The sequence below is a fragment of the Capricornis sumatraensis genome, chromosome 4 (genome assembly GCF_032405125.1).
Source record: "Capricornis sumatraensis isolate serow.1 chromosome 4, serow.2, whole genome shotgun sequence".
NCBI lineage: Eukaryota > Metazoa > Chordata > Mammalia > Artiodactyla > Bovidae > Capricornis > Capricornis sumatraensis.
In genome coordinates, this window is record NC_091072.1 from 139,351,268 (window position 1) to 139,377,553 (window position 26,286).

At 42.3% G+C, this 26,286-nt stretch overlaps 1 protein-coding gene across 1 annotated transcript in view; it reads left to right on the plus strand.

Annotated features, from left to right (window-relative positions):
• Positions 1-26,286, plus strand: part of PLBD1 (phospholipase B domain containing 1) — a 91,794-nt gene that overhangs the window by 62,784 nt on the left and 2,724 nt on the right. Inside the window, exons 7-10 of the mRNA XM_068971311.1 lie at positions 15,186-15,386; positions 15,492-15,632; positions 25,281-25,466; positions 26,125-26,231. Coding sequence (XP_068827412.1) covers positions 15,186-15,386; positions 15,492-15,632; positions 25,281-25,466; positions 26,125-26,231 — 635 coding nt within the window. The remainder of the gene's footprint in view (positions 1-15,185; positions 15,387-15,491; positions 15,633-25,280; positions 25,467-26,124; positions 26,232-26,286) is intronic.

Sequence of the window (26,286 nt, forward strand, 5' to 3'; positions counted from 1 at the left end):
CACCCCCAGGGCACTGCACAGACAGCAAGTGGAAATAAAACCCAAGTATTCCTGTGAAAAAGACCTATTTACTTAGCCTGGAGCTTCAGCTTCAGACAGGCTTCAGGTTTTCCACCCCTCTAGAGGCTAAGAAGACTTAGCCAGGGAACATAAGCTGGGAGACATCATGCTGGCACACCCCCTTGGCCTCACTATAGCTCGGGAACACTTCCCGGATAAAAGGTTATATACTGGGACTTCCCTGGTGATCCAGTGGATAAGAATGTGTTGTCTATGCAAGTGCAACATGTTTGATCCCTTGTCCGGGAAGATTCCACATGCCACAGGGCAGCTAAGCCTGTGTGCCACAACTACTGTAGCCCACGTGCCTAGAGCCCATGCTTTGCAACAAGAGAAGCCATCGTAATGAGAAGCCCATGTATTGCAAATAGAGAAAGCCTGCTTGCAGCAACACAGACCCAGCACAGCCAAAAATTAACTAATTAGAAAAACAATTTAAAGAAAGCTTATATACTTGTCTGGATCCTTAGTTTCTGCCACCATCACTAGGCACTCCCTGGAGGAGGAAATGGCAACCCACTCCAGTATTCTTGCCTGGGAAATTCCTGGACAGAGGAGCCTGGGAGGCTACAGTCCATGGGGTCGCAAAAGAGTCAGACACGACTTAAACAGACAACACATATGTAAAATAGATGACTAATATGGACCTTACTGTATGACACAGGGAACTCTACTCAATATCTCTAATGGATGTGGGGAAAAGTGAACCCTTGTACACTGGTTGGTGGAAATCTGTATTGGTGCAGCCACCATGGAAAACAGTATGGAAGTTCCTCTAAAACTACAACTATCATAGGACCCAGCAATTCCACTCCTGGATGCATATCCAAAAAAAAAGCCAAAAACACTACCTTGAAAAGATATGTGCCCCCAAGTGTTCATAGCAGATGAATTATTTACAATTATTTACAATTTACAAATTGTACAATTTACAATTATTTACAATTTACAAAATTATTTACAATTGCTAAGACATGGAAGCAACCTAAGTGTTCATCAACAGATGACTAATAAAGAAGATGTGGTATATATATATTATTTACATACACACACACACACACACACACACACACACACACACACAATGGAATACTCCTCAGCCATAAAAAGAATGAAATTTTGCTATTATGCTAAGTGAATTATTTCATTTATGTCAGACAGAGAAAGACAAATACTATATGAAATCACTTATATGTAGAATCTAAAAAAATATAACAAATTAGTGAATATAACAGGAAAAGAAGACTCACAGATATAGAGAACAAACTAATTGTTACTAGTGGGGAGGAGAGAGGGTTTACAGAGGGTAGGGGGACTGGGAGGTACAAACTATAGGGTATAAGATAGGTTACAGGGTGCGTTTTACAACTCAGGGAATAAAGCAAATATTTTGTAATAAGTGTAACCTTTAGAAATTATATTAAAAATAAAACTTGTTCATGTCAAAAAAAAGATCTATTGATTTCTATTGCATTGAAGCTTTAAATCAATCAGAGAGAATCAACATGTCAGTAAACCTGAGTCTTGCCATCCACAAATACTGTTTCTCTAGTTATTTAGGTCTTCTTCAATTTGAGCAATTTTTTTGTAGTTTTTAGTATATCGGTCTTACATACCTTAAACTAATTTGAATCCTAAGTGAATTTTGATGCTACTATAATCAGAATCAGTTTTTTATTCCCTTTTCCAATTGTTCATTTCTTGTATGTGTGCATTAGTTATCTATCACCATGTAACAAGTCATGCCCCAAATTCGTGACTTGAAGGAATGACAGTAATTGTTTAGCACCTCATAGTTTCTATGGATAAGGGATTTAGAAAGGGCCCAGTTAGGATGGCTGGTGTCTACGAAGACTCAGGGACTGAGGGGCTGAAATCTCTGATAACTTAACTGAAGCGAAAAGATGTACTTCCAAGGTGACTCACTTCCATGGTCAATAAGATGCTGCTGACAAATCAATTCCCCTCCATGGGCCTCTCTGTAGAACTGTTCAAGTATCCTTGAAACAGGGCTCCTGGTTCCCAAACCAAGTGATCCAAAAGAACAAGGCAGAAACAGCAGTGACTATTATGACCTAGTCTCAGAAGTCACTTGCTGTCACTTCCACCACATTCTATTTATTAGAAGGCGGTTGTTATGATTAGTCCACACTCAAGAAGAGGACGTTAGAATCTATCCTTTCAAGGGAAAATTGCCAAGGAATTTGTGGAAATTTAAAAACCATCACAATGTCAAAATACTATTTTTTGTATATTTACTTTTTATCTTGAGAACTTTCTAAGTTCATTTATTATTCTAATAGCTTTTTTTTTTTTTGGTAGATTTCTTGGGATTTTTCTAGATGCATCATCAGCCCATCTCTGCAGGAAGACAGTTTTACTTCCCCCTTACCTTGTCTGTCTTTGTTTTCTTCCATGAGTGCACTGGATAAGACCTCCAGGACTGTAGACGATAGACTAGAAGTGGCATGGAAATCCTTGCCTAGTTCTTGATCTTAAGTGAAAAAGTATGCAGTCATTCACCATTAAGAATGATGTTAACTGCAGGCTTTTTGTAGATACCCTCTATAAGGTTAAAGAGGATTCCGTCTCTCACTACTTTTCTTTATGTTCTTATCATGAATAAGTGCTGCACTTCCTGCAATTCTCATTTTCTATTAAAATGATCATCTGATTTTCATCTTGTATTAATATAGTGAGTTCCATTGATTAATTTTCAGATGTTAAATCAACTTGGCATTCCTTGGGTAAGCCCCAATTAATCATAATGTACCCTGGAGAAGGAAATGGCAACCCACTGCAATATTCTTGCCTGAGAAATCCCATGGAGAGAGGAGCCTGGCGGGCTACAGTCTATGGGGTCACGAGAGTCAGATGCGACTGAGTGATTAAGCCACCACTATCGTACAGTTTATCATTTTTACTTGTGGGAGGAATCATCCAATTTCTTTTATTGCTATTGGAATGTTCAACCTATGAGCATTTTTATTGCCTTTTAATGCATCTTACCCAAATGTTTTCCATATTAACAAAAGTCTCACAAGAGCTCCTCTTCAAAGCCTTCCCTAACTTTCAGGCAGAGCCAGCTCCGCCTCGTTTCAGCTTCCCTGATGCCTGTTCCCTGCCCATGTTCCGTATTCATGTCTGCATCCCCAGGGCCAGTACAGAGGCTTGCACATGGTAATCATTGAATAAATATTTATGGAGGCAAGGAAGGAGAAAAAAGATAATGGAAAGAAAAAGGAAAGGAGACAGCAGACAGATTACAGACAATCCATCCTGATGTGGACATGTGGAAACTGGAGAGAGAAAGATGGGAAATTCAGTGAGAGGTGGAGAAGGGCCTGCTGAAGAGATCATCATCTCTATCACAATCTCATTGACTTCTCTTCCTCCTGCCCTCCCTTTTATTTTTTTAAAAAACTGCATGTTTTTAAAACTAATTTATTTAGCACCCTCCCTTTATACTGTTGATTTGAAAACAAGAGTCAGGAATGTTCAGGAATTGTTATCCAGGCATCTCAGATGCACACCTGGACAGCAGAGGGACTGGACCTGTAAGTTGGTCCTTTGTAGCCACCCAGGTGGCACTAGTGAAGAACCCGCCTGCCAGTGCAGGAGACAGAAGAGATGTGGGCTCCATCCCTGGGTTGGGAAGAAATGGAACCCACTCCAGTATTCTTGCCTGGAAAATCCCATGGACAGAGGAGCCTGGCGGGCTACAGTCCATAGGGTCTCAAAGAGTCAGACACGACTGAAGCAAGTTAGGACCTTAATAGGAATGACATGAATAGGACCCAACTAGTTATATGGGAATTAGGCAGCACCCAAATTTTAAGTGAGTTACTTTAAACTCATTTGTGTTTAACCTGTCTTTGAAATAAAAAGAAAAAAAAAAAAAGCCCCCAAAGCTAATGTTTGTTTAACTCCTACTTATGTGTCCGGCATTATAACTGACAATCAGTGTATGCATAATTCACATTTGGTGTGTTTTATGTCACTTAATTTTCATAAAGACCTAACAAGGAGGGTATTGGATTGGTATTTTTCAAATAAACAGGCTCAGAGAAGTTAAATAGCCTTTTCAGAACCATACTGCTCAGAGGTTGGGCAGTGCGGTTTAAGTAAAACATATCTGACTACAAAATACCCATTTTTTGTTTGTTTGTTTGTTTTCAGAAATGGTTCCATTTGGTATCTAAGTTAAATGGTTAAAACTAAAAGAGACCATGGACTCAAAGGGCCTCCTGGGATGCGGGTGGGTGGAACTTTTGCGTGGGAACCAAAGCTGGAACCTATTCAAAGTGTTCTAATTGAGGAGTACAGTAAATAATGCCGATGCCTATGAGGCCGAGGCTTCCCGCTTAATTATCTGTAAGTGGAGTGCTCCAGAGCGCACTCAGTATGTTTCACCAAGCATGCATGCGTTCCTACTTTGCATTCCACCTGGGCATTCCATCGCCTCCCACACACATGCTACGTACCCCTTACAGTTTCCTCAGGAGCTTGTTTAAAATGCAGATGCTAAAGTGCCATCCATAAGAATTCTTAACCAGTTGATCTGGGTTGGTGCATTTGAACAAGCACCCCAGGCGTTTCTAACTTAGTGGGTTTCCAAGTCTATCCTTTTAGACTCTGGCAGCCCTTCGGGTCTGGGTAAACATGATTTTGCTCAGCCTTCTGCTGTTTGACGTTCCAATACTTGAAAGTAGGAAGATAAAAGAATACTCTCAAGGCCTGGGGAAAAGGTAGCCAAGTCTCCTTCATAATCCATAATATTACTACTTTCATTCATTATTAAATTGCCTTGATAGTTGTAAACATTTTTAATGAAGTACAATTACTTTTATTAATTTCATGTTGCCTCTTTTATCTTAGATACTTTGATCATAAGGCTGAAATATATACAAACTATGATTTAACACATGCCAAGATCTAGATCTTCCGCCTTTAAAAAGCAGAAGAACCAAAGGAGGAGAAGAAATAAAAGTAGGATTAAATAAAAGTAGAACTCGGTCACCTACTCCAAAGACTGTAGATAGATTTTGTAGCACTTCATTCCTGCTTTCCTATGTACCTTTCTTTCATGTTCCTCTTGGGTACCATCCCAGGATACTGAGTAGCCACCCAGGTGGCGCTAGTGGTAAAGAACCCGCCTGCCAATGCAGGAGATGTAAGAGATGTGGGTTCAATCCCTGGGTCGGGAAGATCCCCTGGAGGAGGAAATGGCAACCCACTCTGGTATTGTTGCCTGGGAAATCCCATAGACAGAGGAGCCTGGAGGGCTACAGTCCAAAGAGTTGCAAAGAGTCGGACAAGCTGAGACAACTTAGCACCAGGATGCTGATAACTTCTGCCAGGCCACCCCTGCCTTGAATCTTTCCCCACCTAGCCAAAGAAAGCTTCTTCCCTTCTGTCTCTCCAGAAATGCCACCTTATTCTCCGCACTTTTCTTGATTGACTGGTCATAAGGTAATTTTCCCCACCTCCACCCTAATTGAATATGCAGGTCCCCATGATTCACCCTCTCCTTAACTGCTTCTAATGTATTTGCTCAATTGTGCATACGTGTGGTTGCCATTTGCATGACTATTCCCCTCAATTTTGTCAGACGTATGTTAGGGTGGAAAAGGCATGTGTTGAGATTCAGTTCTAGATTTATCCCTGACAATGCTGTTTATAAGCTTTAAAAAGCTAAATACTTAAAAAAAAAAACCACAAAAACCCCTCATCTAAGCACTCTTTTTGTGAAGATCAAATGAAAGTATCCATCCTTCTAAAGCAAAGTGTCTGATGTGTAGTAGGTACACTATAAATGTTAGTCACCACCATCTTCTCCTTCTCTCTTGTATGTAACAGTTATTTACTGAGCACCTACTATGTGTCAAGGGGCTTCCCAAGTGGCACAGTGGTAAAGAATCAGCTTGCCAATGCGGGAGACCCAAGAAACACAGGTTCGAACCCTGAGTCTGGAAGATCCTTTAGAGAAGGAATCGGGCAACCCACGCCAGTGTTCTTGCCTGGGAGAATTCCATTGACAATCCGTGGGGTCACAAAGAATTGGACACGACTGAGTGAGTGAGCATAAACACACTACATGTCAAACCCTTTTTCTTGCCACTGGAGTGAACAAGACAGGAAAAGTTCCTGCCCTGGTGGAACTTACATGCTATGGGACAGATGGGAAAGGAACAATATAGCCTAGAGTAAATAACTTCTTATTGAAGAAAAGCAGACAACTTTGATTGTTTGACTGAACATTGATTAAATGTACACCTACCTCTTCATATTTACTCTGTATAATCTTTGCTGTTGTTCAGTCACTAAATTAGGTCCAACCCTGTGATACCATGGACTGCAGCATGCCAGGCTTCCCTGTTGCTCACTATCTCCCCAAGTTTGCTCAAACTCATGTCCCTGAGTCAGCGACATGCTATCTAACCATCTCATCCTCTGTCATCCCCTTCACCTCCTGCCTTCAGTCTTTCCCAGCATCAGGGTCTTTTGCAATGAGGTGGCTCTTCACATCAGGTGGCCAAAGTTTTGGAGCTTCAGCTTCAGCATCATCCTTCTATTGAATATTTAGGGTTGATTTCCTTTAAGATTGACTGGTTGGATCTCCTTGTAGTCCAAGGGACTCTCAAGAGTCTTCTCCAATACCACAGTTCAAAAGCATCATTTCTTCAGAGCTCAGCCATCTTTATGGCCCAAGAGATTATTATTACCTTAGAATAAGAATTATACTTATTGTTTTATTTGAGCTACTTCAGGATATTCAGACTCCAGAGTATGGTTTTCATGTGCCTGAATATCTAATAGTATGAATCTTTAATTGATCACATTCCTGTTGCAGGGTAAAGCAGAAATGCGCTGGAAAACAAAAACAAAAACCCAGCCATACTTGACTGAAGAATAATTACTGAAAAGTGAAGGGGGACACTGGTTGGTACCAGTTAGGTTCTTAGCAGAAAAGGAAGCAAATGAATGCCATTCTGTAAGGTAGGAAGACTGAGTCCATTGTAGCGTAGACAGAACAAATGACTGGAAGATTTCATGTTGAGGGATGACATGGAGAGCACCTTTTCTTAGGGAGGAAGCAGAGGTTTTTCCCGCTGCAGTCACCTTAGTGCAGGGCTCCCGGTGGAGACTCGGAGTGGAGCAGAGGTGGGCAGGGAGAGCAGTCTGGGCATGTGACTTTTGGAGAAGCTGAAGGAATTCTACTACAGTTTCTAGGCTGGGGTCATTGCACAGTGCTTGGAATCTCAGTTCAGTTCAGTCACTCAGTCGTGTCCAACTCTTTGCGACCCCATGAATCGCAGCACGCCAGGCCTCCCTGTCCATCACCAACTCCCGGAGTTCACTCAGACTCATGTCCATCGAGTCAGTGATGCCATCCAGCCATCTCATCCTCTGTCGTCCCCTTCTCCTCCTGCCCCCAATCCCTCCCAGGGTCAGAGTCTAGGTGTTAAATAAAGTTTTAATGAGTATCAGATAGGCTTTGAGACATCAGACAGCCCAGCACAGGTGATTGCCTTCCCCAAGGTCTGAGAAGTGATATTGTTCTTCTTTAGCTGTGGGAAAAACCTGAGCAGAAAGGTGAGTATGGTGCCAAGATATTACTGTGTTTTTTCCTTTTAAAAAAGAAAACTATTCCTGAAGTGTCACATCCATCTATGGTAAAAATCAAATGGCGGTAAGACATTTGAAAACAAAATATGTTGTGTAACTGGATTACTATTATTAAACTGGCTACTGCTGAACCTCCAAAAGTTTGCACTGTAAACACATATGTGATTAGTATTGCTGTTGAGTGTACAGGACAGTGTCTCAGCTGGGCACATCCATGCATCCATGGTTGGCTGGGGTTGGGTGGGCAGCTCTGTTGATCTTGGATGAACTCTGTCACACTTTGGGAGCTGCCCAGCTAGAGGCTGGCCCTCCTGCACTTTGCCTCCCATCCCAGACACTAGGCTAGGCTGCACCAGTTTTCTCAGCTGTAACAGGATTATAAGAGAGTGAGAAGAAGTGTGCAAGGTCTCTTGAGGCCTAGGCTAGAACTGGCACCTTTGGTAAGCCAAAACAGTTCAGATGTTAGGGTTTGGGGAAACAGACAATGCCTCTTGCTGGGAGATGCTGCAACGTCCCATTGCTAAGTATGGATAAAGTGAGGGGTGAAGACATGCAGCACAGATATTTTTACAATCATGATCCTCATGCCTTGGTCCTCATGTCCTTGATCAACAATGAGTCTACTCTTTTGGAAGGAAGGAAGGTTTTTGGTCTTCAGAGTATTGCTGAAATTCATCCTCTGTTCACTGGTGCTGAATAGAAATGCAGAGACAGTTTGGGGTGAAGTAGAAAACAGTAGCTTTTATTGCTTTGCCAGGAAAAGAGGGCCATAAAGGGCTAATGCCCTCAAAACTCTTTGACCCACCCTGAAGAGGGTAATGAGTTTCATAGTGTGAGGAGCAGGGCATGATCAGCTAATTGACAGTTCTTAGATTGGCTGGCATCAAGGTGAAGCTTCAAGCACCATCAGTCTTCTGATTTCAACCAGTCTAGGGTCTTTGTCCTTGCGGCCAGGAGTTTCCATCTCTCCAGATGAAAGGGAGAGGGGGTCTGCTTCTTGTAAAAAAAACTTAGGAATGTGTGTCAGGCCTTTATCTATGTCTTTCAGAGAACTGAGAGTTCAATGAGTCTTCTGTGTGGCAGAATTATAGCCTAAATTGTTACCAGTTCCCCAGCCCAACAGCTATTCTTTCTTTCTACATCTTCACATTTTCCAGTGATTAACTCTTGAGTCAATATTTTACTTCAGAAGACAAGGACATGGGGGCTTATGGTTTCAAAAGCTTTGGAGCAGTTAATGCATGTGATGTGCAAATGAACACATTTTAAATTGTTAATGGTTTATAACATTATCTAAGTGATAGAGAATGCAGATACCTGTGAAGATACCCAATGAGCTACAAGAAAACTTTGAAAGGCAATTCAGTGAGCTCAGAAATAAGATTAATGAACAGAAAGAATAACAAAGAGAAATTGGTATTTTCTGAATACCAAGTGAAATTCAAAAATAAAACCAAATAGAAACTCGGGAGCTGAAGAACTTAATAAGTGAAATGAAGACTGAATTAGAAAGCACTGGAAATACTGGAGACCACATGGAAGAGAAAATTAGTGAGCTCGAAGACAAATCTAGAAATGATGTAGATAGAAGAGAGGAGATTAAGGTCTACAAAAAACAAAATCCTATAGAACTATCTGACTCCATTAGGAAATGCATCATTAGGGTAATGGTTATCCCAGCAAGGAGAAGGGAGAATGAAGAGAAATCACAGTTGAGGACTACCCAAACCTGGGGAAAAAACTGGACATACAAGTCTATTAAGTTAAGCAACTGATGTGTCTTTTTTGTGCCAGTTCCATACTGTTTTATGACTGTAGCTTTGTAGTATAGTCTGAAGTCAGGGAGCATGATTCTTCTAGCTCTGTTCCTCTTTCTCAAGGTTGTTTTGGCTATTTGGGAATCTTGCAAGTATTATGCTAAATGAAGTAAGTCAGATGGAAAAAGACACATATCATATGATTTCATTCATATGTGGAATACAGAAATAAGTTAAAAATAAATGAACAAACCAAACCAAACAAACACAAACACATAGATACAGTGAACAGAGAGGAAGGGTGGCAGGGGGAGGGCATTTTGGAAATGAGCACACTGGAGTGTATACAGGAGAAATATAATATTTATATATACAAAAATTTATATAATGTTTAGTTCAGCTGCTCAGTCATGTCCAAATCTTTGAGATCCCATGGACCGCAGCACGCCAGGCCTCCCTGTCCATCACCAACTCCCAGAGTCCACCCAACACCATGTCCGTTGAGTCAGTGATGCCATCCAACCATCTCATCCTCTGTCGTCCCCTTCTCCTCCCCCCTTCAATCTTCCCCAGCATCAGGGTGTTTTCCAGTGAGTCAGTTCTTCGCATCAGGTGGCCTTTAAGTATTGGAGTTTCAGCTTCAGCATCATCTTCCAAGGAATATTCAGGACTGATTTCCTTTAGGATTGACTGGTAGGATCTCCTTGCAGTCCAGGGGACTCTCAAGAGTCTTCTCCAACACCACAGTTCAAAAGCATCAATTCTTCGACATGCAGCTTTCTTTATAGTCCAGCTCTCACATCCATACATGACCACTGGAAAAACCATAGCTTTGACCAGACGGACCTTTGTTGGCAAAGTAATGTCTCTGCTTTTTAATATACTGTCTAGGTTGGTCATAGCATTTCTTCCAAAAAGCAAGTGTCTTTTAATTTCAAAGCTATAGTCACCATCTGCAGTGATTTTGGAGGCCAAGAAGATAAAATCTCTCATTGTTTCCACTGTCTCCCCATCTATTTCCCATGAAGTGATGAGACCGGATGCCATGATCTTCATTTTCTGAATGTTGAGCTTTAAGCCGACTTTTTCACTCTCCTCTTTCACTTTCATCAAGAGGCTCTTGAGTTCCTCTTCGCTTTCTGCCATAAGGGTGTGTCATCTGCATATCTGAGGTTGTTGATATTTCTGTTGCCAATCTTGATTCCAGCTTGTGCTTCATCCAGTGAATTTGAAGTGTCAAATATTTCTTCTTTAGGTAAAACTTTTTTTCTCTCACTTGAGTAACTGTTCAGTAGTTTAGTAATTGGGGCTTCCCTCATAGCTCGGTTGGTCGAGAATCCGCCTGCAATGTTTAGTAATTAGATGCCTTTCTGTTGCTTTCCAGTAGGTGGCGATATAGCGCAAGTTGGTTTTGTTGTGGTTTTCCTTTTCTTTTTTCTTTTTTGCGAGGGGGAGTGGTGGTGGTTCTTTTCCCAGAGCTGCCTCTGGTTATTTTTGAGAGCTGTCACTTCCCACCCTCTATTGTCTCTGTCAAGGATGTTGCCCTGGATCCTCATTGTCACCGGTGTTGTTGGTGGGGCACCTCTGAGATAGCAGGTTCCTCATCTGTGTGCAGTTCCCTGGGTGTTGGGAGGGAGAGGGTGAAACGGAACCAGGGTCGCAGGTGTCTCTGCCTTGACTGGGGTTGTGGTGCTGCTGCTGGAGGCAGTGGGGGAGGGGAGGCTGAGTCGTGGTGCCCCTGTAGCTTGAGGAACAGGGTTGCAGGGCTTGCTGCCGCTGCCTTCCAGCTCCTTGTTGGCTGGGGTTGCTGTGACCAGGCCATCAGACTCCTGTGTGCCACCTCCACAGCTGTTACGGGCTTCTCCCGGGCTCTGGGCCCAGCTGTTGTGGCCAGGAGTTCAGGACTACAGGTACTGCCTTCATCGTTCCTCTGGTTCTTCCTCCTCCGTGTGGTCCAGTCCGCCCACCTTTAGACAACAGATGTGTGGAATTATCCAGCATCCTGCTGTGTGGGGCAGAGTCACCTTTGTTGAGTTATGGATGCTTTACTGGTTTTACTGGTTGTAGGAGAGAGATAAAGGGAGTGTCTCACACCCCTGTGATGCTGATGTCACTCTTCCAAACGGGGCACATTTAAATACACTTGGTAGGATCATAAGGATAAACTCTTCTGGGTTGTACTAAGCAAGAGATCTAAATAGAATTAGAGGAGAGTGGTCATTGTTTATCATTCAAATGGCAATTTAAAAAAAAACCTTCTGAAAGTCCATTTTTTAAAAGATTTTATTTATTTTTGTCTGCACTGGATCTTCGTTGCTTTGTGCAGGCTTTCTCTAGTTGCAGCGAGCTGGGATTACTTACTCTTCGTTGCGGTGCCAGGGCTTCTCATTGCAATGGCTGCTCTTGTTGCAGAGTATGGGCTTTAGGGTGCACAGGCTTAGCTGCCCCATGGCATGTGGAATCTTGCTGGATCTGATCTGTGTTCCCTGCATTGGCAGGCAGATTCTTATTCACTGTGCCACCAGGGAAGACCTCAGGTGGCTATTTTCTAAGTCCTGGAAGATGCTTTATTAACTGTAAGGGTTCTCTTTTGTCTGTAATTAAATTTAGTAAGATGCTTACTATGAAATGTAATTTGCCAGCTGGCTTTCATCCCGGAGTGTTTCACTCTATCCTTATCTAACATAGTGTGCCTTCCAGAGTTCCTAGTGACAGATTAGAGCAAGAATATAATTTTACATATTCAAAGAACACTTGTTTCTCTTATAGTGCTATATTTCAGGACTTTGTCCCTTCCTTGGGCCTTTTCCTTTCTTTAACTTTAAACTCCAAACTATAAAATTAGACTCCTTGACTAAAGTCTTTTGTAAGACAGTTTATCTTCTTTGTTCCAGAACTCTGGATGGCCTACTTTTGTTGCTGTTGTTGTTGGTCTTCTTTAAACAGCCTTGCTCTTGAATGAAATACTATTCCTTTCATGTTAGTATTAGTCACTTACTTATACATATTAAAGAACGCCTGCCCTCTTGTGTCCATTGAGGCTGCTACAATAAGGAGTGAATTAGCAAGAGTATCAGGCCAGAAATACAGCTTTCCATCCTGTGGAGATTTCCTATCAGAAAGCTTGCTCAAGACTGCCAGTATGGTTGTTCAGATGAAACACTGCAAAATGACTCCAGCCCAAGTGGTGAATGAATAGTCATTAAAATTTGCTTGTATATAGTCATTAATATCATGCATCCTTAGGTCTGGTTCCTGATTTAATGTATTTTCATCAAATCATAAAATCAAAATTTTTCAATGGAGAGCCCAGGGATGGAGGTTCACCGGGATCTGCTGCCAAGATGAACAAAAGCTGGGGGAGGGCAATGGCAACTGGCACCCTAGAGTTCGTTATAAACAGTGAAGCAAGCCAGAGAAACACAAATATTGCATATTAACACACACATATGGAATCAAGAAATACGGTAGGGATGAGCCTATTTGCAGGGCAGGAATTGAGTTGCAGACAGAGAACAGACTTGTGGACCCAGCGAGGGAAGGAGACAGTGGGATGAACTGAGAGAGTAGCACTGAAATATATTCATATTATATGTAAAATAGATAGCCGGTGGGAATTTGCAATGTGAAGCAGGGAGCTCAACCTGGTGCTTTGTAACAACCTAGAGGGGTGGGATGTGGAAGGTGGGAGGGAAGTTCAATAAGGAGGGGATGTGTGTATCAGTTCAGTTCAGTCACTCATTCGTGTCCGACTTTTTGGGACCCCATGAATCGCAGCACGCCAGGCCTCCCTGTCCATCACCAACTCCCGGAGTTCACTCAAACTCATGTCCATAGAGTCGGTGATGCCATCCAGCCATCTCATCCTCTGTCGTCCCCTTCTCCTCCTGCCCCCAATCCCTCCCAGCATCTGGGTCTTTTCCAATGAGTCAGCTCTTCGCATGAAGTGGCCAAAGTACTGGAGTTTCAGCTTTAGCATCATTCCTTCCAAAGAACACCCAGGACTAATCTCCAGAATAGATTGGTTGGATCTCCTTGCAGTCCAAGGGACTCTCAAGAGTCTTCTCCAACATCACAGCTCAAAAGCATCAATTCTTCGGCGCTCAGCCTTCTTCACAGTCCAACTCTCACATCCATACCTGACTACTGGAAAAACCATAGCCTTGACTAGACAGACCTTTGTTGGCAAATGTCTCTGCTTTTGAATATGCTATCTAGGTTGGCCATAACTTTCCTTCCAAGGAGTAAGCGTCTTTTAATTTCATGGCTGCAGTCACCATCTGCAGTGATTTTGGAGCCCCCCAAAATAAAGTCTGACACTGTTTCCACTGTTTCGCCATCTATTTACCATGAAGTGATGGGACTGGATGCCATGATCTTTGTTTTCTGAATGTGGAGCTTTAAGCCAACGTTTTCACTCTCCTCTTTCACTTTCATCAAGAGGCTTTTTAGTTCCTCTTCACTTTCTGCCATAAGGGTGGTGTTATCTGTATATCTGAGGTTATTGATATTTCTCCTGGCAATCTTGATTCCAGCTTGTGCTTCTTCCAGCCCAGCATTTCTCATGATATACTCTACATATAAGTTAAATAAGTAGGGTGATAATATGCAGCCTTGACGTACTCCTTTTCCTATTTGGAACCAGGCTGTTGCTCCATGTCCAGTTCTAACTGTTGCTTCCTGACCTGCATACAGGTTTCTCAAGAGGAAGGTCAGGTGGTCTGGTATTCCCATCTCTTTCAGAATTTTCCACAGTTTATTGTGATCCACACAGTCAAAGGCTTTGGCATAGTCAATAAAGCAGAAATAGATGTTTTTCTGGAACTCTCTTGCTTCTTCCATGATCCAGCGGATGTTGGGAATTTGATCTCTGGTTCCTCTGCCTTTTCTAAAACCAGCTTGAACATCTGGAAATTCACAGTTCACATATTGCTGCAGCCTGACTTGAAGAATTTTGAGCATTACTTTACTAGCATGTGAGATGAGTGCAATTGTGCTATAGTTTGAGCATTCTTTTGCATTGCCTTTCTTTGGGATTGGAATGAAAACTGATCTTTTTCAGTCCTGTGACAACTGCTGAGTTTTCCAAATTTGCTGACATATTGAGTGCAGCACTTTCACAGCATCATCTTTCAGGGTTTGAAATAGCTCAACTGGAATTCCATCACCTCCACTAGCTGTGTTCTTAGTGATGCTTTCTAAGGCCCACTTGACTTCACATTCCAGGATGTCTGGCTCTAGATTAGTGATCACACCATCGTGATTATCTGGGTCATGAAGATCTGTTTTGTACAGTTCTTCTGTGTATTCTTGCCACCTCTTCTTAATATCTTCTGCTTCTGTTAGGTCCATACCATTTCTGTCCTTTATTGAGCCCATCTTTGCATGAAATGTTCCCTTGGTATCTCTAATTTTCTTGACGAGATCTCTTGTCTTTCCCATTCTGTTGTTTTCCTCTATTTCTTTGCATTGATCACTGAGGAAGGGTTTCTTATCTCTCCTTGCTATTCTTTGGAACTCTGCATTGTGTGTATACCAGTGGCTTATTCATGCTGATGTATGGCAGAAACCAACACTGTAAAGGAATTATCCTCCACTTATAAATTTTTAAAAACCCCCAAAAGAAATAATAACTAATACTCTGCAAAATGCATCATATATACAATGCCCTACATCAACAATGATGGTTTGATATTTTGCATATATGTATGCTGATTCATATATTCATGTTTCCTGTAGGGTTTTTGGAGTCTCTGGATGACTTTTACCTTCTTAGCAGTGGTTTGGTATTGCTGCAGACCACAAACAGCGTGTATAACAAAACCCTACTGCAGCACGTGGTACCCCAGTCTCTCCTGGCCTGGCAAAGAGTCCGGGTGGCCAATATGATGGCTAATAATGGCAAGCAGTGGGCAGAGGTCTTTTCAAAATACAACTCTGGTAAGTGGCCCTTTAGAATAACATTTAGGCATGTACTTTTTTTTAGATTTTGAGTTAACCAGCCAGCAATACCCATGCCCTGTCTTCATGTCTTCTCTGCTTCAGGCACATATAACAATCAGTACATGGTCCTGGACCTGAAGAAGGTAAATCTGAACCACAGCCTTGACGAAGGCACTCTGTACATTGTGGAGCAAATTCCTACATATGTAGAATATTCCGAACAAACTGCTATTCTGCGGAGAGGTACTTTCTTCATGCTAGAAGTCTGATGAGTGTGTGTGTGTGTGTGCGTGTGTGTGTGCGTGTGTGTGTGTGTGTGCGCGCACACATATATGATGGATAATATGTGGTGTGTGAACGTATGATGGGGGGGTGTGTATGGTGGGGACGCAGGGGTGGGAATGCTGTTGCTTGTCACGCAGGGAAAGAATGACAAGTTTCATCACATGTAAAACCTACACCTCAAACCCTTACATGACAATGTACTCTTTTTTTGTACTATTTATTTTTTTAAAAAGTGTTTTATACTATTTATTTATGACCTCTGTTGCATGCACGGGTTAAGTCACAGTGATGATTTTTCCTAGTACAGAGTAGCAGCTCAATTAATACTTCTTTTGGCCGTAACATGCGGCATAAGGGATCTCAGTTCCCTGACCAGGGGTGAATCGAAACTGCACCCCTCGGTGCGTGGAGTCTTAACCACTGAACCACCAGGGAAGTCCCATGACAGGGTACTCTTACATGTGTGTGCATGTGTGCAAAGCCACTTCACTTCAGTCATGTCCAGTTCTTTGTGACCCTAGGGGCTGTAGCCTGCCAGGCTCCTCTGTCCATAGGATTCTCCAACTAAGTATACTGGAGTGTGTTGTCATGCCCTCTTCCAGGGGATCTTCCTGACCCAGGGATTGAACCAGAGACTCTTAGGTCTCCTGCATTGGCAGGTGGGTGGGTTCTTTACCACTAGCGCCACCTGGGAAGCCCACCTTTGCGATTTTACTGGGTTTTATGAAAATGAATTGAGATAATTTCTATCGATTCTTAAGCATATTACCGGTCCACAGCAAGTCCTAGCATCTTGCATTAAACATACCACTCAGCACACACAGGAAGTCCTCACTGGATATTTGTTGAATAACTGAAAGAGAAGATGATGTCTGGGTGGAAGTTTACAGGCTAGAAAGTTCAGTTCAGTCGCTCAGTCGTGTCCAACTTTTTGTAACCCCATGGACTGCAGCAAACCAGGCTTCTCTGTCCATCATCAACTCTTGGAGCTTACGCAAACTCATGTCCATCGAGTTGGTGATGCCATCCAACCATCTCATCCTCTGTCATCCTCTTCTCCTCTAGCTTTCAATCTTTCCCAGCATCAGGGTCTTTTCCAGTGAGTCAGTTCTTCGCATCAGGTGACCAAAGTATTGGAGCTTCAGCATTAGTCCTTCCAATGAATATTTAGGACTGACTTCCTTTAGGATTGACTGATTTGATTTCCTTGCAGTCCAGAGGACTCTCAAGAGTCTTCTCCAACACCACAGTTCAAAAGCATTAATTCTTCAGCACTTAGCTTTCTTATGGTCCAACTCTCACATTCATACATGACTACTGGAAAAACCATAGCTTTGACTAGATGGACTTTTGTTGCAAAGTAATGCCTCTGCCTTTTAATATGCTGTCTAGGTTGGTCATAGCATTTCTTCCAAAAAGCAAGTGTCTTTTAATTTCAAAGCTATAGTCACCATCTGCAGTGATTTTGGAGCCCCAAAATAAAGTCTCTCACTGTTTCCATTGTTTCACCATCTGTTTGCCATTGAATTGATGGGACCAGATGCCATGATCTTAGTTTTCTGAATGTTGAGTTCTAAGCCAACTTTTTCACTCTCCTCTTACTTACATCAAGAGGATCTTTAGTTCTTCACTTTCTGCCATAAGGGTGGTGGCATCTGCATATCTGAGGTCACTGATATTTCCCTCTGAAATCCTGATTCCAGTTTGTGCTTCATCCAGCCTGACATTTCACATGATGCACATAATTTAAATAAGCAGGGTGACAATATACAGCCTTGACGTACTCCTTTCCCGATTTAGAACCAGTCTGTTGTTCCATGTCCAGTTCTAACTGTTGCTTCTTGACCTGCATACAGATTTCTCAGGAGGCAGGTAAGGAAGTCTGGTATTCCCATCTCTTTAAGAATTTTCCACAGTTTGTTGTGATCCACATAGTCAAAGTCTTTGTAGTCAATAAAGCTGAAGTAGATGTTTTTCTGAATTCTCTTGCTTTTTCGATGATCCAACAAATGTTGGCAATTTGATCTCTGGTTCCTTTGCCTTTTCTAAAACCAGCTTGAACATCTGGAAGTTCTGGGTTCACATACTGTTGAAGCCTGGTTGGAGAATTTTGAGTATTACTTGCTAGTGTGTAAGATGAGTGCAATTATGCAGTAGTTTAAACATTCTTTGGCATTGCCTTTCCTTGGGATTGGAATGAAAACTGACCTTTTCCAGTCCTGTGGCCACTGCTGAGTTTTCCAAATTTGCTGGCATATTGAGGGCAGCACTTTCACAGCATCATCTTTCAAGATTTGAAATAGCTCAACTGGAATTCCATCACCTCCACTAGCTTTGTTCTTAGTGATGCTTCCTAAGGCTTACTTGACTTCACATTCCAGGATGTCTGGCTCTAGGTAAGTGTGATCTGGGTCATGAAGATCTTTTTTGTATAGTTCTTCTGTGTATTCTTGCCACTTCTTCTTAATGTCTTCTGCTTCTGTTAGGTCCCTACCATTTCTGTCCTTTATTGAGCCCATCTTTGCATGAAATGTTACCTTGATGTCTTTAATTTTCTTGAAGAGATCTCTAGTCTTTCCCATTCTGTCGTTTTCCTCTATTTCTTTGCACTGATCACTGAGGAAGGGTTTCTTATCTCTCCTTGCTATTCTCTGGAACTCTGCATTCAAATAGGTATATCTTTCCTTTTCTCTCTTGTCTTTGGCTTCTCTTTTCTCAGCTATTTGTAAGGCCTCCTCGGACAACTATTTTCCTTTTTTCCATTTCTTTTTCTTGGGTATGGTCTTGATCACTGCCTCCTCTACAATGTCACAAACCTCTGACCATAGTTCTTCAGGCACTCTGTCTATCAGATCTAATCCCTTGAATCTGTTTATCACTTCCACTGTATAATCATAAGGGATTTAATTCAGGTCATACCCGAATGGTCTAGTGGTATTCCCGACTTTCTTCAATTTCAGTCTGAATTTGCAATAAGGAGTTCATGATCTGAGCTACACTCAGCTCTCTGTCTTGTTTTTGCTGACTGTATAGAGCTTTTCCATCTTTGGCTGCAAAGAAGATGAAGTCTTCCCTTGTGTTGTTGGAAGAAGGTGTTTGCTATGAACAGTGCGTTCTCTTGGCAAAACCCAGTTAGCCTTTGTGCTGCTTCATTTTTACTCCAAGGCCAAGTTTGCCTGTTACTCCAGGTATCTCTTGACTTCCTACTTTTGCATTCCAGTCCCCTATGATGAAAAGGACATCTTTTTTTGTGTGTTAGTTCTAGAAGGTCTTGTAGCTCTCCATAGAACCATTCAGCTTCAGCTTCTTCAGCATTACTGGTTGAGGCATAGATTTGGATTACTATGATTTTGAATGGTTTTCCTTGGAAACGAACAGAGACCATTCTGTCATTCTTGAGATTGCATTCAAGTACTGCATTTTGGACTATTTTGTTGACTATGAGGGCCACTCTGTTTCTTCTAAGGGATTCTTGCCCACAGTAGTAGATATAGTGGTCATCTGATTAAATTCACCCATTCCAATCCATTTTAGTTCACTGATTCCTAGGATGTCAATGTTCACTCTTTCCATCTTCTGTTTGACCACTTCCAATTTACCTTGATTCACGGACCTAACATTCCAGGTTCCTATGCAATATTGTTCTTTACAGCATCAGACTCTACTACCATCACCAGTCACATCCACAACTGGGCGTTGTTTTTGCTTTGGTCTGTCTCTTCACTCTTTCTGGAGTTACTTCTCCACTGATTGGAGGGTTCAAACAAAACATTGTGCACACAGAGAGCCCACAGAGACTGAACTAGACCTGCCTTTGAGTGTTTGTCTCCTCTGGAGGCATGGGTCAGCAGTGGCCTGCTGACCAAGGGCAGCAGGGGCAGGGGCTCTGGGTGCTGCAGACCTGGGTATGGCATAAGCCCTCTTGGAGGAGGTTTCCATTAAACTCACCATAGAGCCACTAGAACTTACACAGGACTGGGGAAATAGACTCTTGTAGGGCACAAACAAAACCTTGTGCACACCAGGACCCAGGAGAAGGGAGCAGTGACCCCATAGGAGACTGACCCAGACTTGCCCGTGAGTGTCCAGTAGTCTCCAGGAGAAGCGTGGGTTGGTGGTGGCCTGCTGCATGGTTGGGAGCACTGAGTGTGACAGTGTATGCCTGGGACCTTTTGAAGGAGGTTGCCATTATCTTCATTACCTCCACCACAGTTTGGCCTCAGGTCAAACAACAGGGAGGGAACACAGCCCTGCCCATCAACAGAAAACTGGATTAAAGATTTACTGAGCATGGTCCCACTCATCAGAAGAAGACAGTTTCCCCCTCAGTCAGTCTCTCCCATCAGGAAGCTTCCATAAGCCTCTTATCCTTATCCTTATCAGAGGGCAGAGAGAATGAAAACCACAGAAATCACAGAAAACTAATCAAACTGATCACAGAGACCACAAGTTAGCCTTGTCTAACTCAATGAAACTATGAGCCATGCTGTGTAGGGCCACCCAAGTCAGACGGGTCATGGTGGAGAGTTCTGACAAAATGTGGTCCACTGGAGAAGGGAAAGGGAATGGGAAAGCACTTCACCATTCTTGCCTTGAGAACCCCATGAACAGTATGAAAGGCAAAAAGATAGGACACTGAAAGTTGAACGTCCCAGGTCAGTAGCTGCCCAATATGCTACTGGAGATCAGTGGACAAACAACTCCAGAAACAATGAAGAGACATGCAAGAAAGGAGCTCAGCAGTTTGACAAGGGACAAATCAAACAGATAGAGACACAAGACCATGGCATGAAGGAGAATGTATTAGGCCAGGATGGCTGGAGAGGAGGCTGTGATGTGGAAGATAAGGTTGTGATGGGAAAACTACAGCCCTTGGGTTCTGCTGAGCAGTTTAGCCTTTATCCTTTAGAGCATCAGTCCACAGCCTTTTTGGCACCAGGGACTGGTTTCATAGATGATTTCTTCTACAGCCTGGGGTGGGGGGTGGGGATGATTTGGGTTTGGGGATGATTCAAATGCATTATATTCATTGTGCATTTTATTTCTGTTATTATTACATCAGCTGCACCTCAGATCATCAGGGATTAGATTCTGGAGGTTGGGGACCTTGCTTCAGAAAACTGGAGTCTTTGAAAAGGGAGAACACACTGAAGGACAGATAGAAGACAGGAGGTGAATTAGGAAACTGTTGAAATAGGTCCACTGAGAGATGAGTAGGTACAGAACCAAGATAACGTGTGGATCCTGGGGATCAGGGCTGGTCCTTCATTTCCCAGGTCCTCACATTCATCTTGTAATGACACCCAGGGGGAGATGCCTCACTCCACAGTGGCTCCCGCCAGTGAAATGCCCACCACGTGCATAAAACAGAATTGACTAAGGTGGAAACTTCAGTTGCGAAGATCAGGTGCTACCAAGCAGTGGACCTACCTCCACTTCTTCTTGGGAAATCCAGCTGAGAAGTCAGATCACTAGGTGGTTACTTGGTTAGCATGACAATTCAAAACTGAGGACGCAGCTATCTGACTCTGAAGACTGGTCCATCCAGCTCCAAAGAGCCTGATAGTAATAGCCAACCTCAAGAGGGAGATGCTTGTTAAAGGGGACCAGTTACCCCAGGCCTTTTCTTCTTTGGACTGCTGCTGATGATATGCTGGAATCTGGGTTCTTTGCAATCCCATTTTTAGATCCCATGAAGAAATCTACCCTGGTATTAAATAAATTGATGATGACCTGTCTGTAGTTTGGGGGGGATTTATGTTTTATTTTTCCACCAGAGGCAGAAAATACAGAGTTAAATTCAGAGTGTCTACCATATACTTGATGTATCTTTTATTATTTTCTTTTGTTTGACCTTCATAATGTATTTCCAAGGGCTTCCCAGGTGGCACAGTGGTAAAGGATCTGCCTGCCAATGCTGGAACACAGGAGAGTTGGGTTCAATCCCTGGGTCCGGAAGATCCCCTGGAGAAGGGACTGGCAACCCATTCCAGTATCCTTGCCTGGAGATCCCACAGAGAGAGGAGCCTGGCAGGCTACAGCCAATGAGGTCACAAAGAGTTGGACATGACTGTGCAACTGAGCACACACACAACATATTTCCAGATAAATAGTATTGTTACCAGAGAAGGCAATGGCAACCCACTCCATGGGTTGCAGTCCATGGGGTCACTAAGAGTCAGACACGACTGAGAAACTTCACTTTGACTTTTCACTTTCATGCATTGGAGAAGGAAATGGCAACCCATTCCAGTGTTCTTGCCTGGAGAATCCCAGGGACGGGGGAGCCTGGTGGGCTGCCGTCTATGGGATTGCACAGAGTTGGACACGACTGAAGCGACTTAGCAGCAGCAGCAGCAGTACTGTTACCATCTTACTGAAAGGGAAGAAAAGCTGAGGAAGAAACATATGATCTTCCCAAATAAGTGATGTCGTGCAGCCATTTTTTAAAAAGCCCCACAAACCTAGTATTTAGAAGCTGCAATGATATATCGATAGAAGTCCTGGGTGCTTTTAGTCAGAAGGAAGGCATTCAACCTCTCTGAACCTCTGTTTCTTCCTTTAGAAGGAAGAATGGTAATATTTATACATCAGTAGGTGGTTTTGATACTATATTGGGTTGGCCAAAAAGTTTGTTCAGGTTTTTCTATACACTGTGATGGAAAAACCTGAAGAAACTTTTTTGCCAACCCAATACAAGATACTCTTTTAAATGCTTTTTTAATCATAAAGCTTTATGAAAATTTAAACAGCAACGATTTTTATTATTCATTTGAGCTATTCACGTAGAGAACTGTAATAGTTAATGTTCATCTAGTGCTTACAAAGTACCAGACCCTGTTGTAAGCTCTGCCATCCATTTGAACTCACTTAATGCTCACAGCAGCGATCTTTGTGAGGTAAGACATCATTGTTCACATTTTACAGATGAAGACGTGAGCCACAGAGGTTAAGTAACTTCTGTAAGGTCACATACCAGGCAGTCTAACCTCCAAGTCTCAATTACCTAGATATACTGCAATAATAAACGTGGTTTTTAGCCTGTACTTTCAATGTTGTCTTTGTCTGCCTTCACCTTGATGCTGGCTCCATGCCCCAGAATCAGTGAGGTTGAATGTTTTATCATTTGTTTTGTCCTAATAACTTCACCCCGAGCAGCGGATCCTATAAAATAGTAAGGAGAAAGGAAGGCAGACAAGGGCCAAGAGAAGATGTGAGTGGAAGCTAAACCCTGAATGGTGAAGGTGGTCCTACATTGGCTGACAGTCCTGCCGCAATACCCCAGGCTACCATAATCTGAGGTGTTCCTGAAATGGCGATTTTATTAAAGTTTTGTCACGTTTGATGCCTAGTGATGAAGGGCTGGCACACTGTGAAGCTTCAAATGAAGCTGAGCCTTATGAATGTTTAGGGTCAGAGGAGCTAAAAATCTACTGGAATCTTAAGATCATCTCCAATCCCTTCACAGTATAACTTTTCCTCTCCCTCTTCCTACTAAAAAAAAAACAAAAAAAAAAGAGGGGGGAGAAATGAGGTTAACTGACAAAGGCCTAATTATTCAACTCTGAGCCTAGAAGTTAGGTTTTCTTCTGCTTAATAGATTGCCTTAAGAATGGATTGGAAGAATCAATATAGTGAAAATGAGTATACTACCCAAAGCAATCTACAGATTCAATACAATCCCTATCAAGCTACCAGCCATATTTTTCACAGAACTGGAACAAATAATTTCAAGATTTGTATGGAAATACAAAAAACCTCAAATAGCTAAAGCAATCTTGAGAAAGAAGAATGGAACTGGAGGAATCAACTTGCCTGACTTCAGGCTCTACTACAAAGCCACAGTCATCAAGACAGTATGGTACTGGCACAAAGACAGAAATATAGATCAATGGAACAAAATAAAAAGCCCAAAGATAAATCCACACATATATGGACACCTTATCTTTGACAAAGGAGGCAAGAATATACAATGGAGTAAAGACAATCTCTTTAACAAGTGGTGCTGGGAAAACTGGTCAACCACTTGTAAAAGAATGAAACTAGATCACTTTCTAACACCACACACAAAGATAAACTCAAAATGGATTAAAGATCTAAACGTAAGACCAGAAACTATACAACTCCTAGAGGAAAACATAGGCAAAACACTCTCCGACATAAATCACAGCAGGATCCTCTATGATCCACCTCCCAGAAATAAAAGCAAAAATAAACAAATGGGATCTAATTAAAATTAAAAGCTTCTGCACAAGAAAGGAAAATATAAGCAAGGTGAAAAGACAGCCTTCTGAATGGGAGAAAATAATAGCAAATGAAGCAACTGACAACTAATCTCAAAAATATACAAGCAACTTATGCAGCTCAATTCCAGAAAAATAAATGACTCAATCGAAAAATGGGCCAAAGAACTAAATAGACATTTCTCCAAAGAAGACATACGGATGGCTAACAAACACATGAAAAGATGTTCAACACTCATTATTAGAGAAATGCAAATCAAGACCACAATGAGGTACCTACCACTTCACGCCAGTCAGAATGGCTGCGATCCAAAAGTCTGCAAGCAATAAATGCTGGAAAGGGTGTGGAGAAAAGGGAACCCTCTTGCACTGTTGGTGGGAATGCAAACTAGTAGAGCCACTATGGAGAACAGTGTGGAGATTCCTTAAAAAACTGCAATCCCACTGCTGGGCATACACACTGAGGAAACCAGAATAGAAAGAGACACATGTACCCCAGTGTTCATCGCAGCACTGTTTATAATAGCCAGGACATGGAAACAACCTAGATGTCCATCAGCAGATGAATGGATAAGAAAGCTGTGGTACACATACACAGTGGAGTATTACTCAGCCATCAAAAAGAATACACTTGAATCAGTTCTAATGAGATGGATGAAACTGGAGCCGATTATACAGAGTGAAGTAAGCCAGAAAGAAAAACACCAATACAGTATACTAACACATATATATGGAATTTAGAAAGATGGTAATGATGACCCTGTATGTGAGACAGCAAAAGAGACACAGATGTGTAGAGTGGACTTTTGGACTCTGAGGGAGAGGGAGAGGGTGGGATGATTTGGGAGAATGGCATTGAAACATGTATACTATTATGTAAGAAACAAATCGCCAGTCTATGTTTGATGCAGGATACAGGATGCTTGGGGCTGGTGCACGGGGATGACCCAGAGAGATGTTATGGCGAGGGAGGTGGGAGGGGGTTTCATGTTTGGGAACTCATGTACACCTGTGGTGGATTCATGTCAATGTATGGCAAAACCAATACAGTATTGTAAAGTAAAATAAAGTAAAAATAAAAATTAAAAAAAAAAAAAAGAATCTGGGGTGAAAAACCAAAGAATTCTGATGCTCTTCTCCCCCTAGTGGAATAATCTAGGCTATACTGGTTCTGTAAATTTCTAAGGATCTGTGTGGTTACCAGGGTTCACAGCCATTATTTTCTGTGTAATGTTACTTTGTAATTACACAGCTGTGCCGATGTTCAAAAGAAAGTACCGTTCATGACACTTCTTTTGTTTCCTCTCTCTTCTGTCTTCCTCCCTGTCAATCCCACCCTTCTCTCCCTTCCATTCCAAATCAGGATATTGGCCCTCCTACAACATTCCTTTCCATGAAAAAGTTTACAACTGGAGTGGCTATCCAATACTGGTCAAGAAGCTGGGTTTGGACTACTCTTATGATCTGGCTCCCCGAGCTAAAATCTTCCGGCGTGACCAAGGAAAAGTGACGGATATGGAATCCATGAAATATATCATGCGATACAACAGTACGTAGCACATTTGTCAACAGTCATTCTTCCAAACTCTTTTTCTTCCCCATGGATAAAGAATCCATTTATCACCTCTGTACTAGAAGGCAGTCTAAGAAGTTATTGAATTATTTAGTATTCAGTTGATACTATGCATAATATATATTCAACAAATAGAATTTTGTCCTTGTTTATAAAAATGATAGGGAAGATTCTATGGATTTAATTGAAAAAAGGCTTATGTAAAACACAAAAGAAATAACCCATACAGGGTAACTTTTTTTTTCTTTTTCTTTTTTACCCTACCATCCCAAACACAGATTTCCTTCCAAGGACAGAAGCAGCTACTAAAACAAAAATTACCCATAAACACTTTGTTTTTGATGAACAATATCAAAGATTCGTATTTGTTTTGTTAAAAAAAAAACTGGACACACACCTGTGCTCTGTTATTTCTCTTCTGTCCAGTCACCACTGCAGTTTGTGAGCGCAGGTTGAGCCTGGAGCCTGGGGCTCGAGGTTGCCTCCTCCCTGTACAAGCCACAGGGGCCTTCTGTATGTGGGAGCAGGCTGAGCAGATCTGGACACCTAGGCTTGAATAGGGCCACACAGCTTACTGTGAAAGAATGCATCTCGGAATGGCCAGTGCTCACTCTGTCCCATCACTGTTCCCTAGATTACAAGGAGGACCCTTATAGCAAGGGTGATCCCTGCAACACCATCTGTTGCCGTGAGGACCTAAACTCACACAGTCCGAGTCCTGGAGGTTGCTATGACACCAAGGTAATGTGCTGTTGGGTTCTGTTTGCTTTATTTTGGCTGTGCTGGGTCTTTGTTG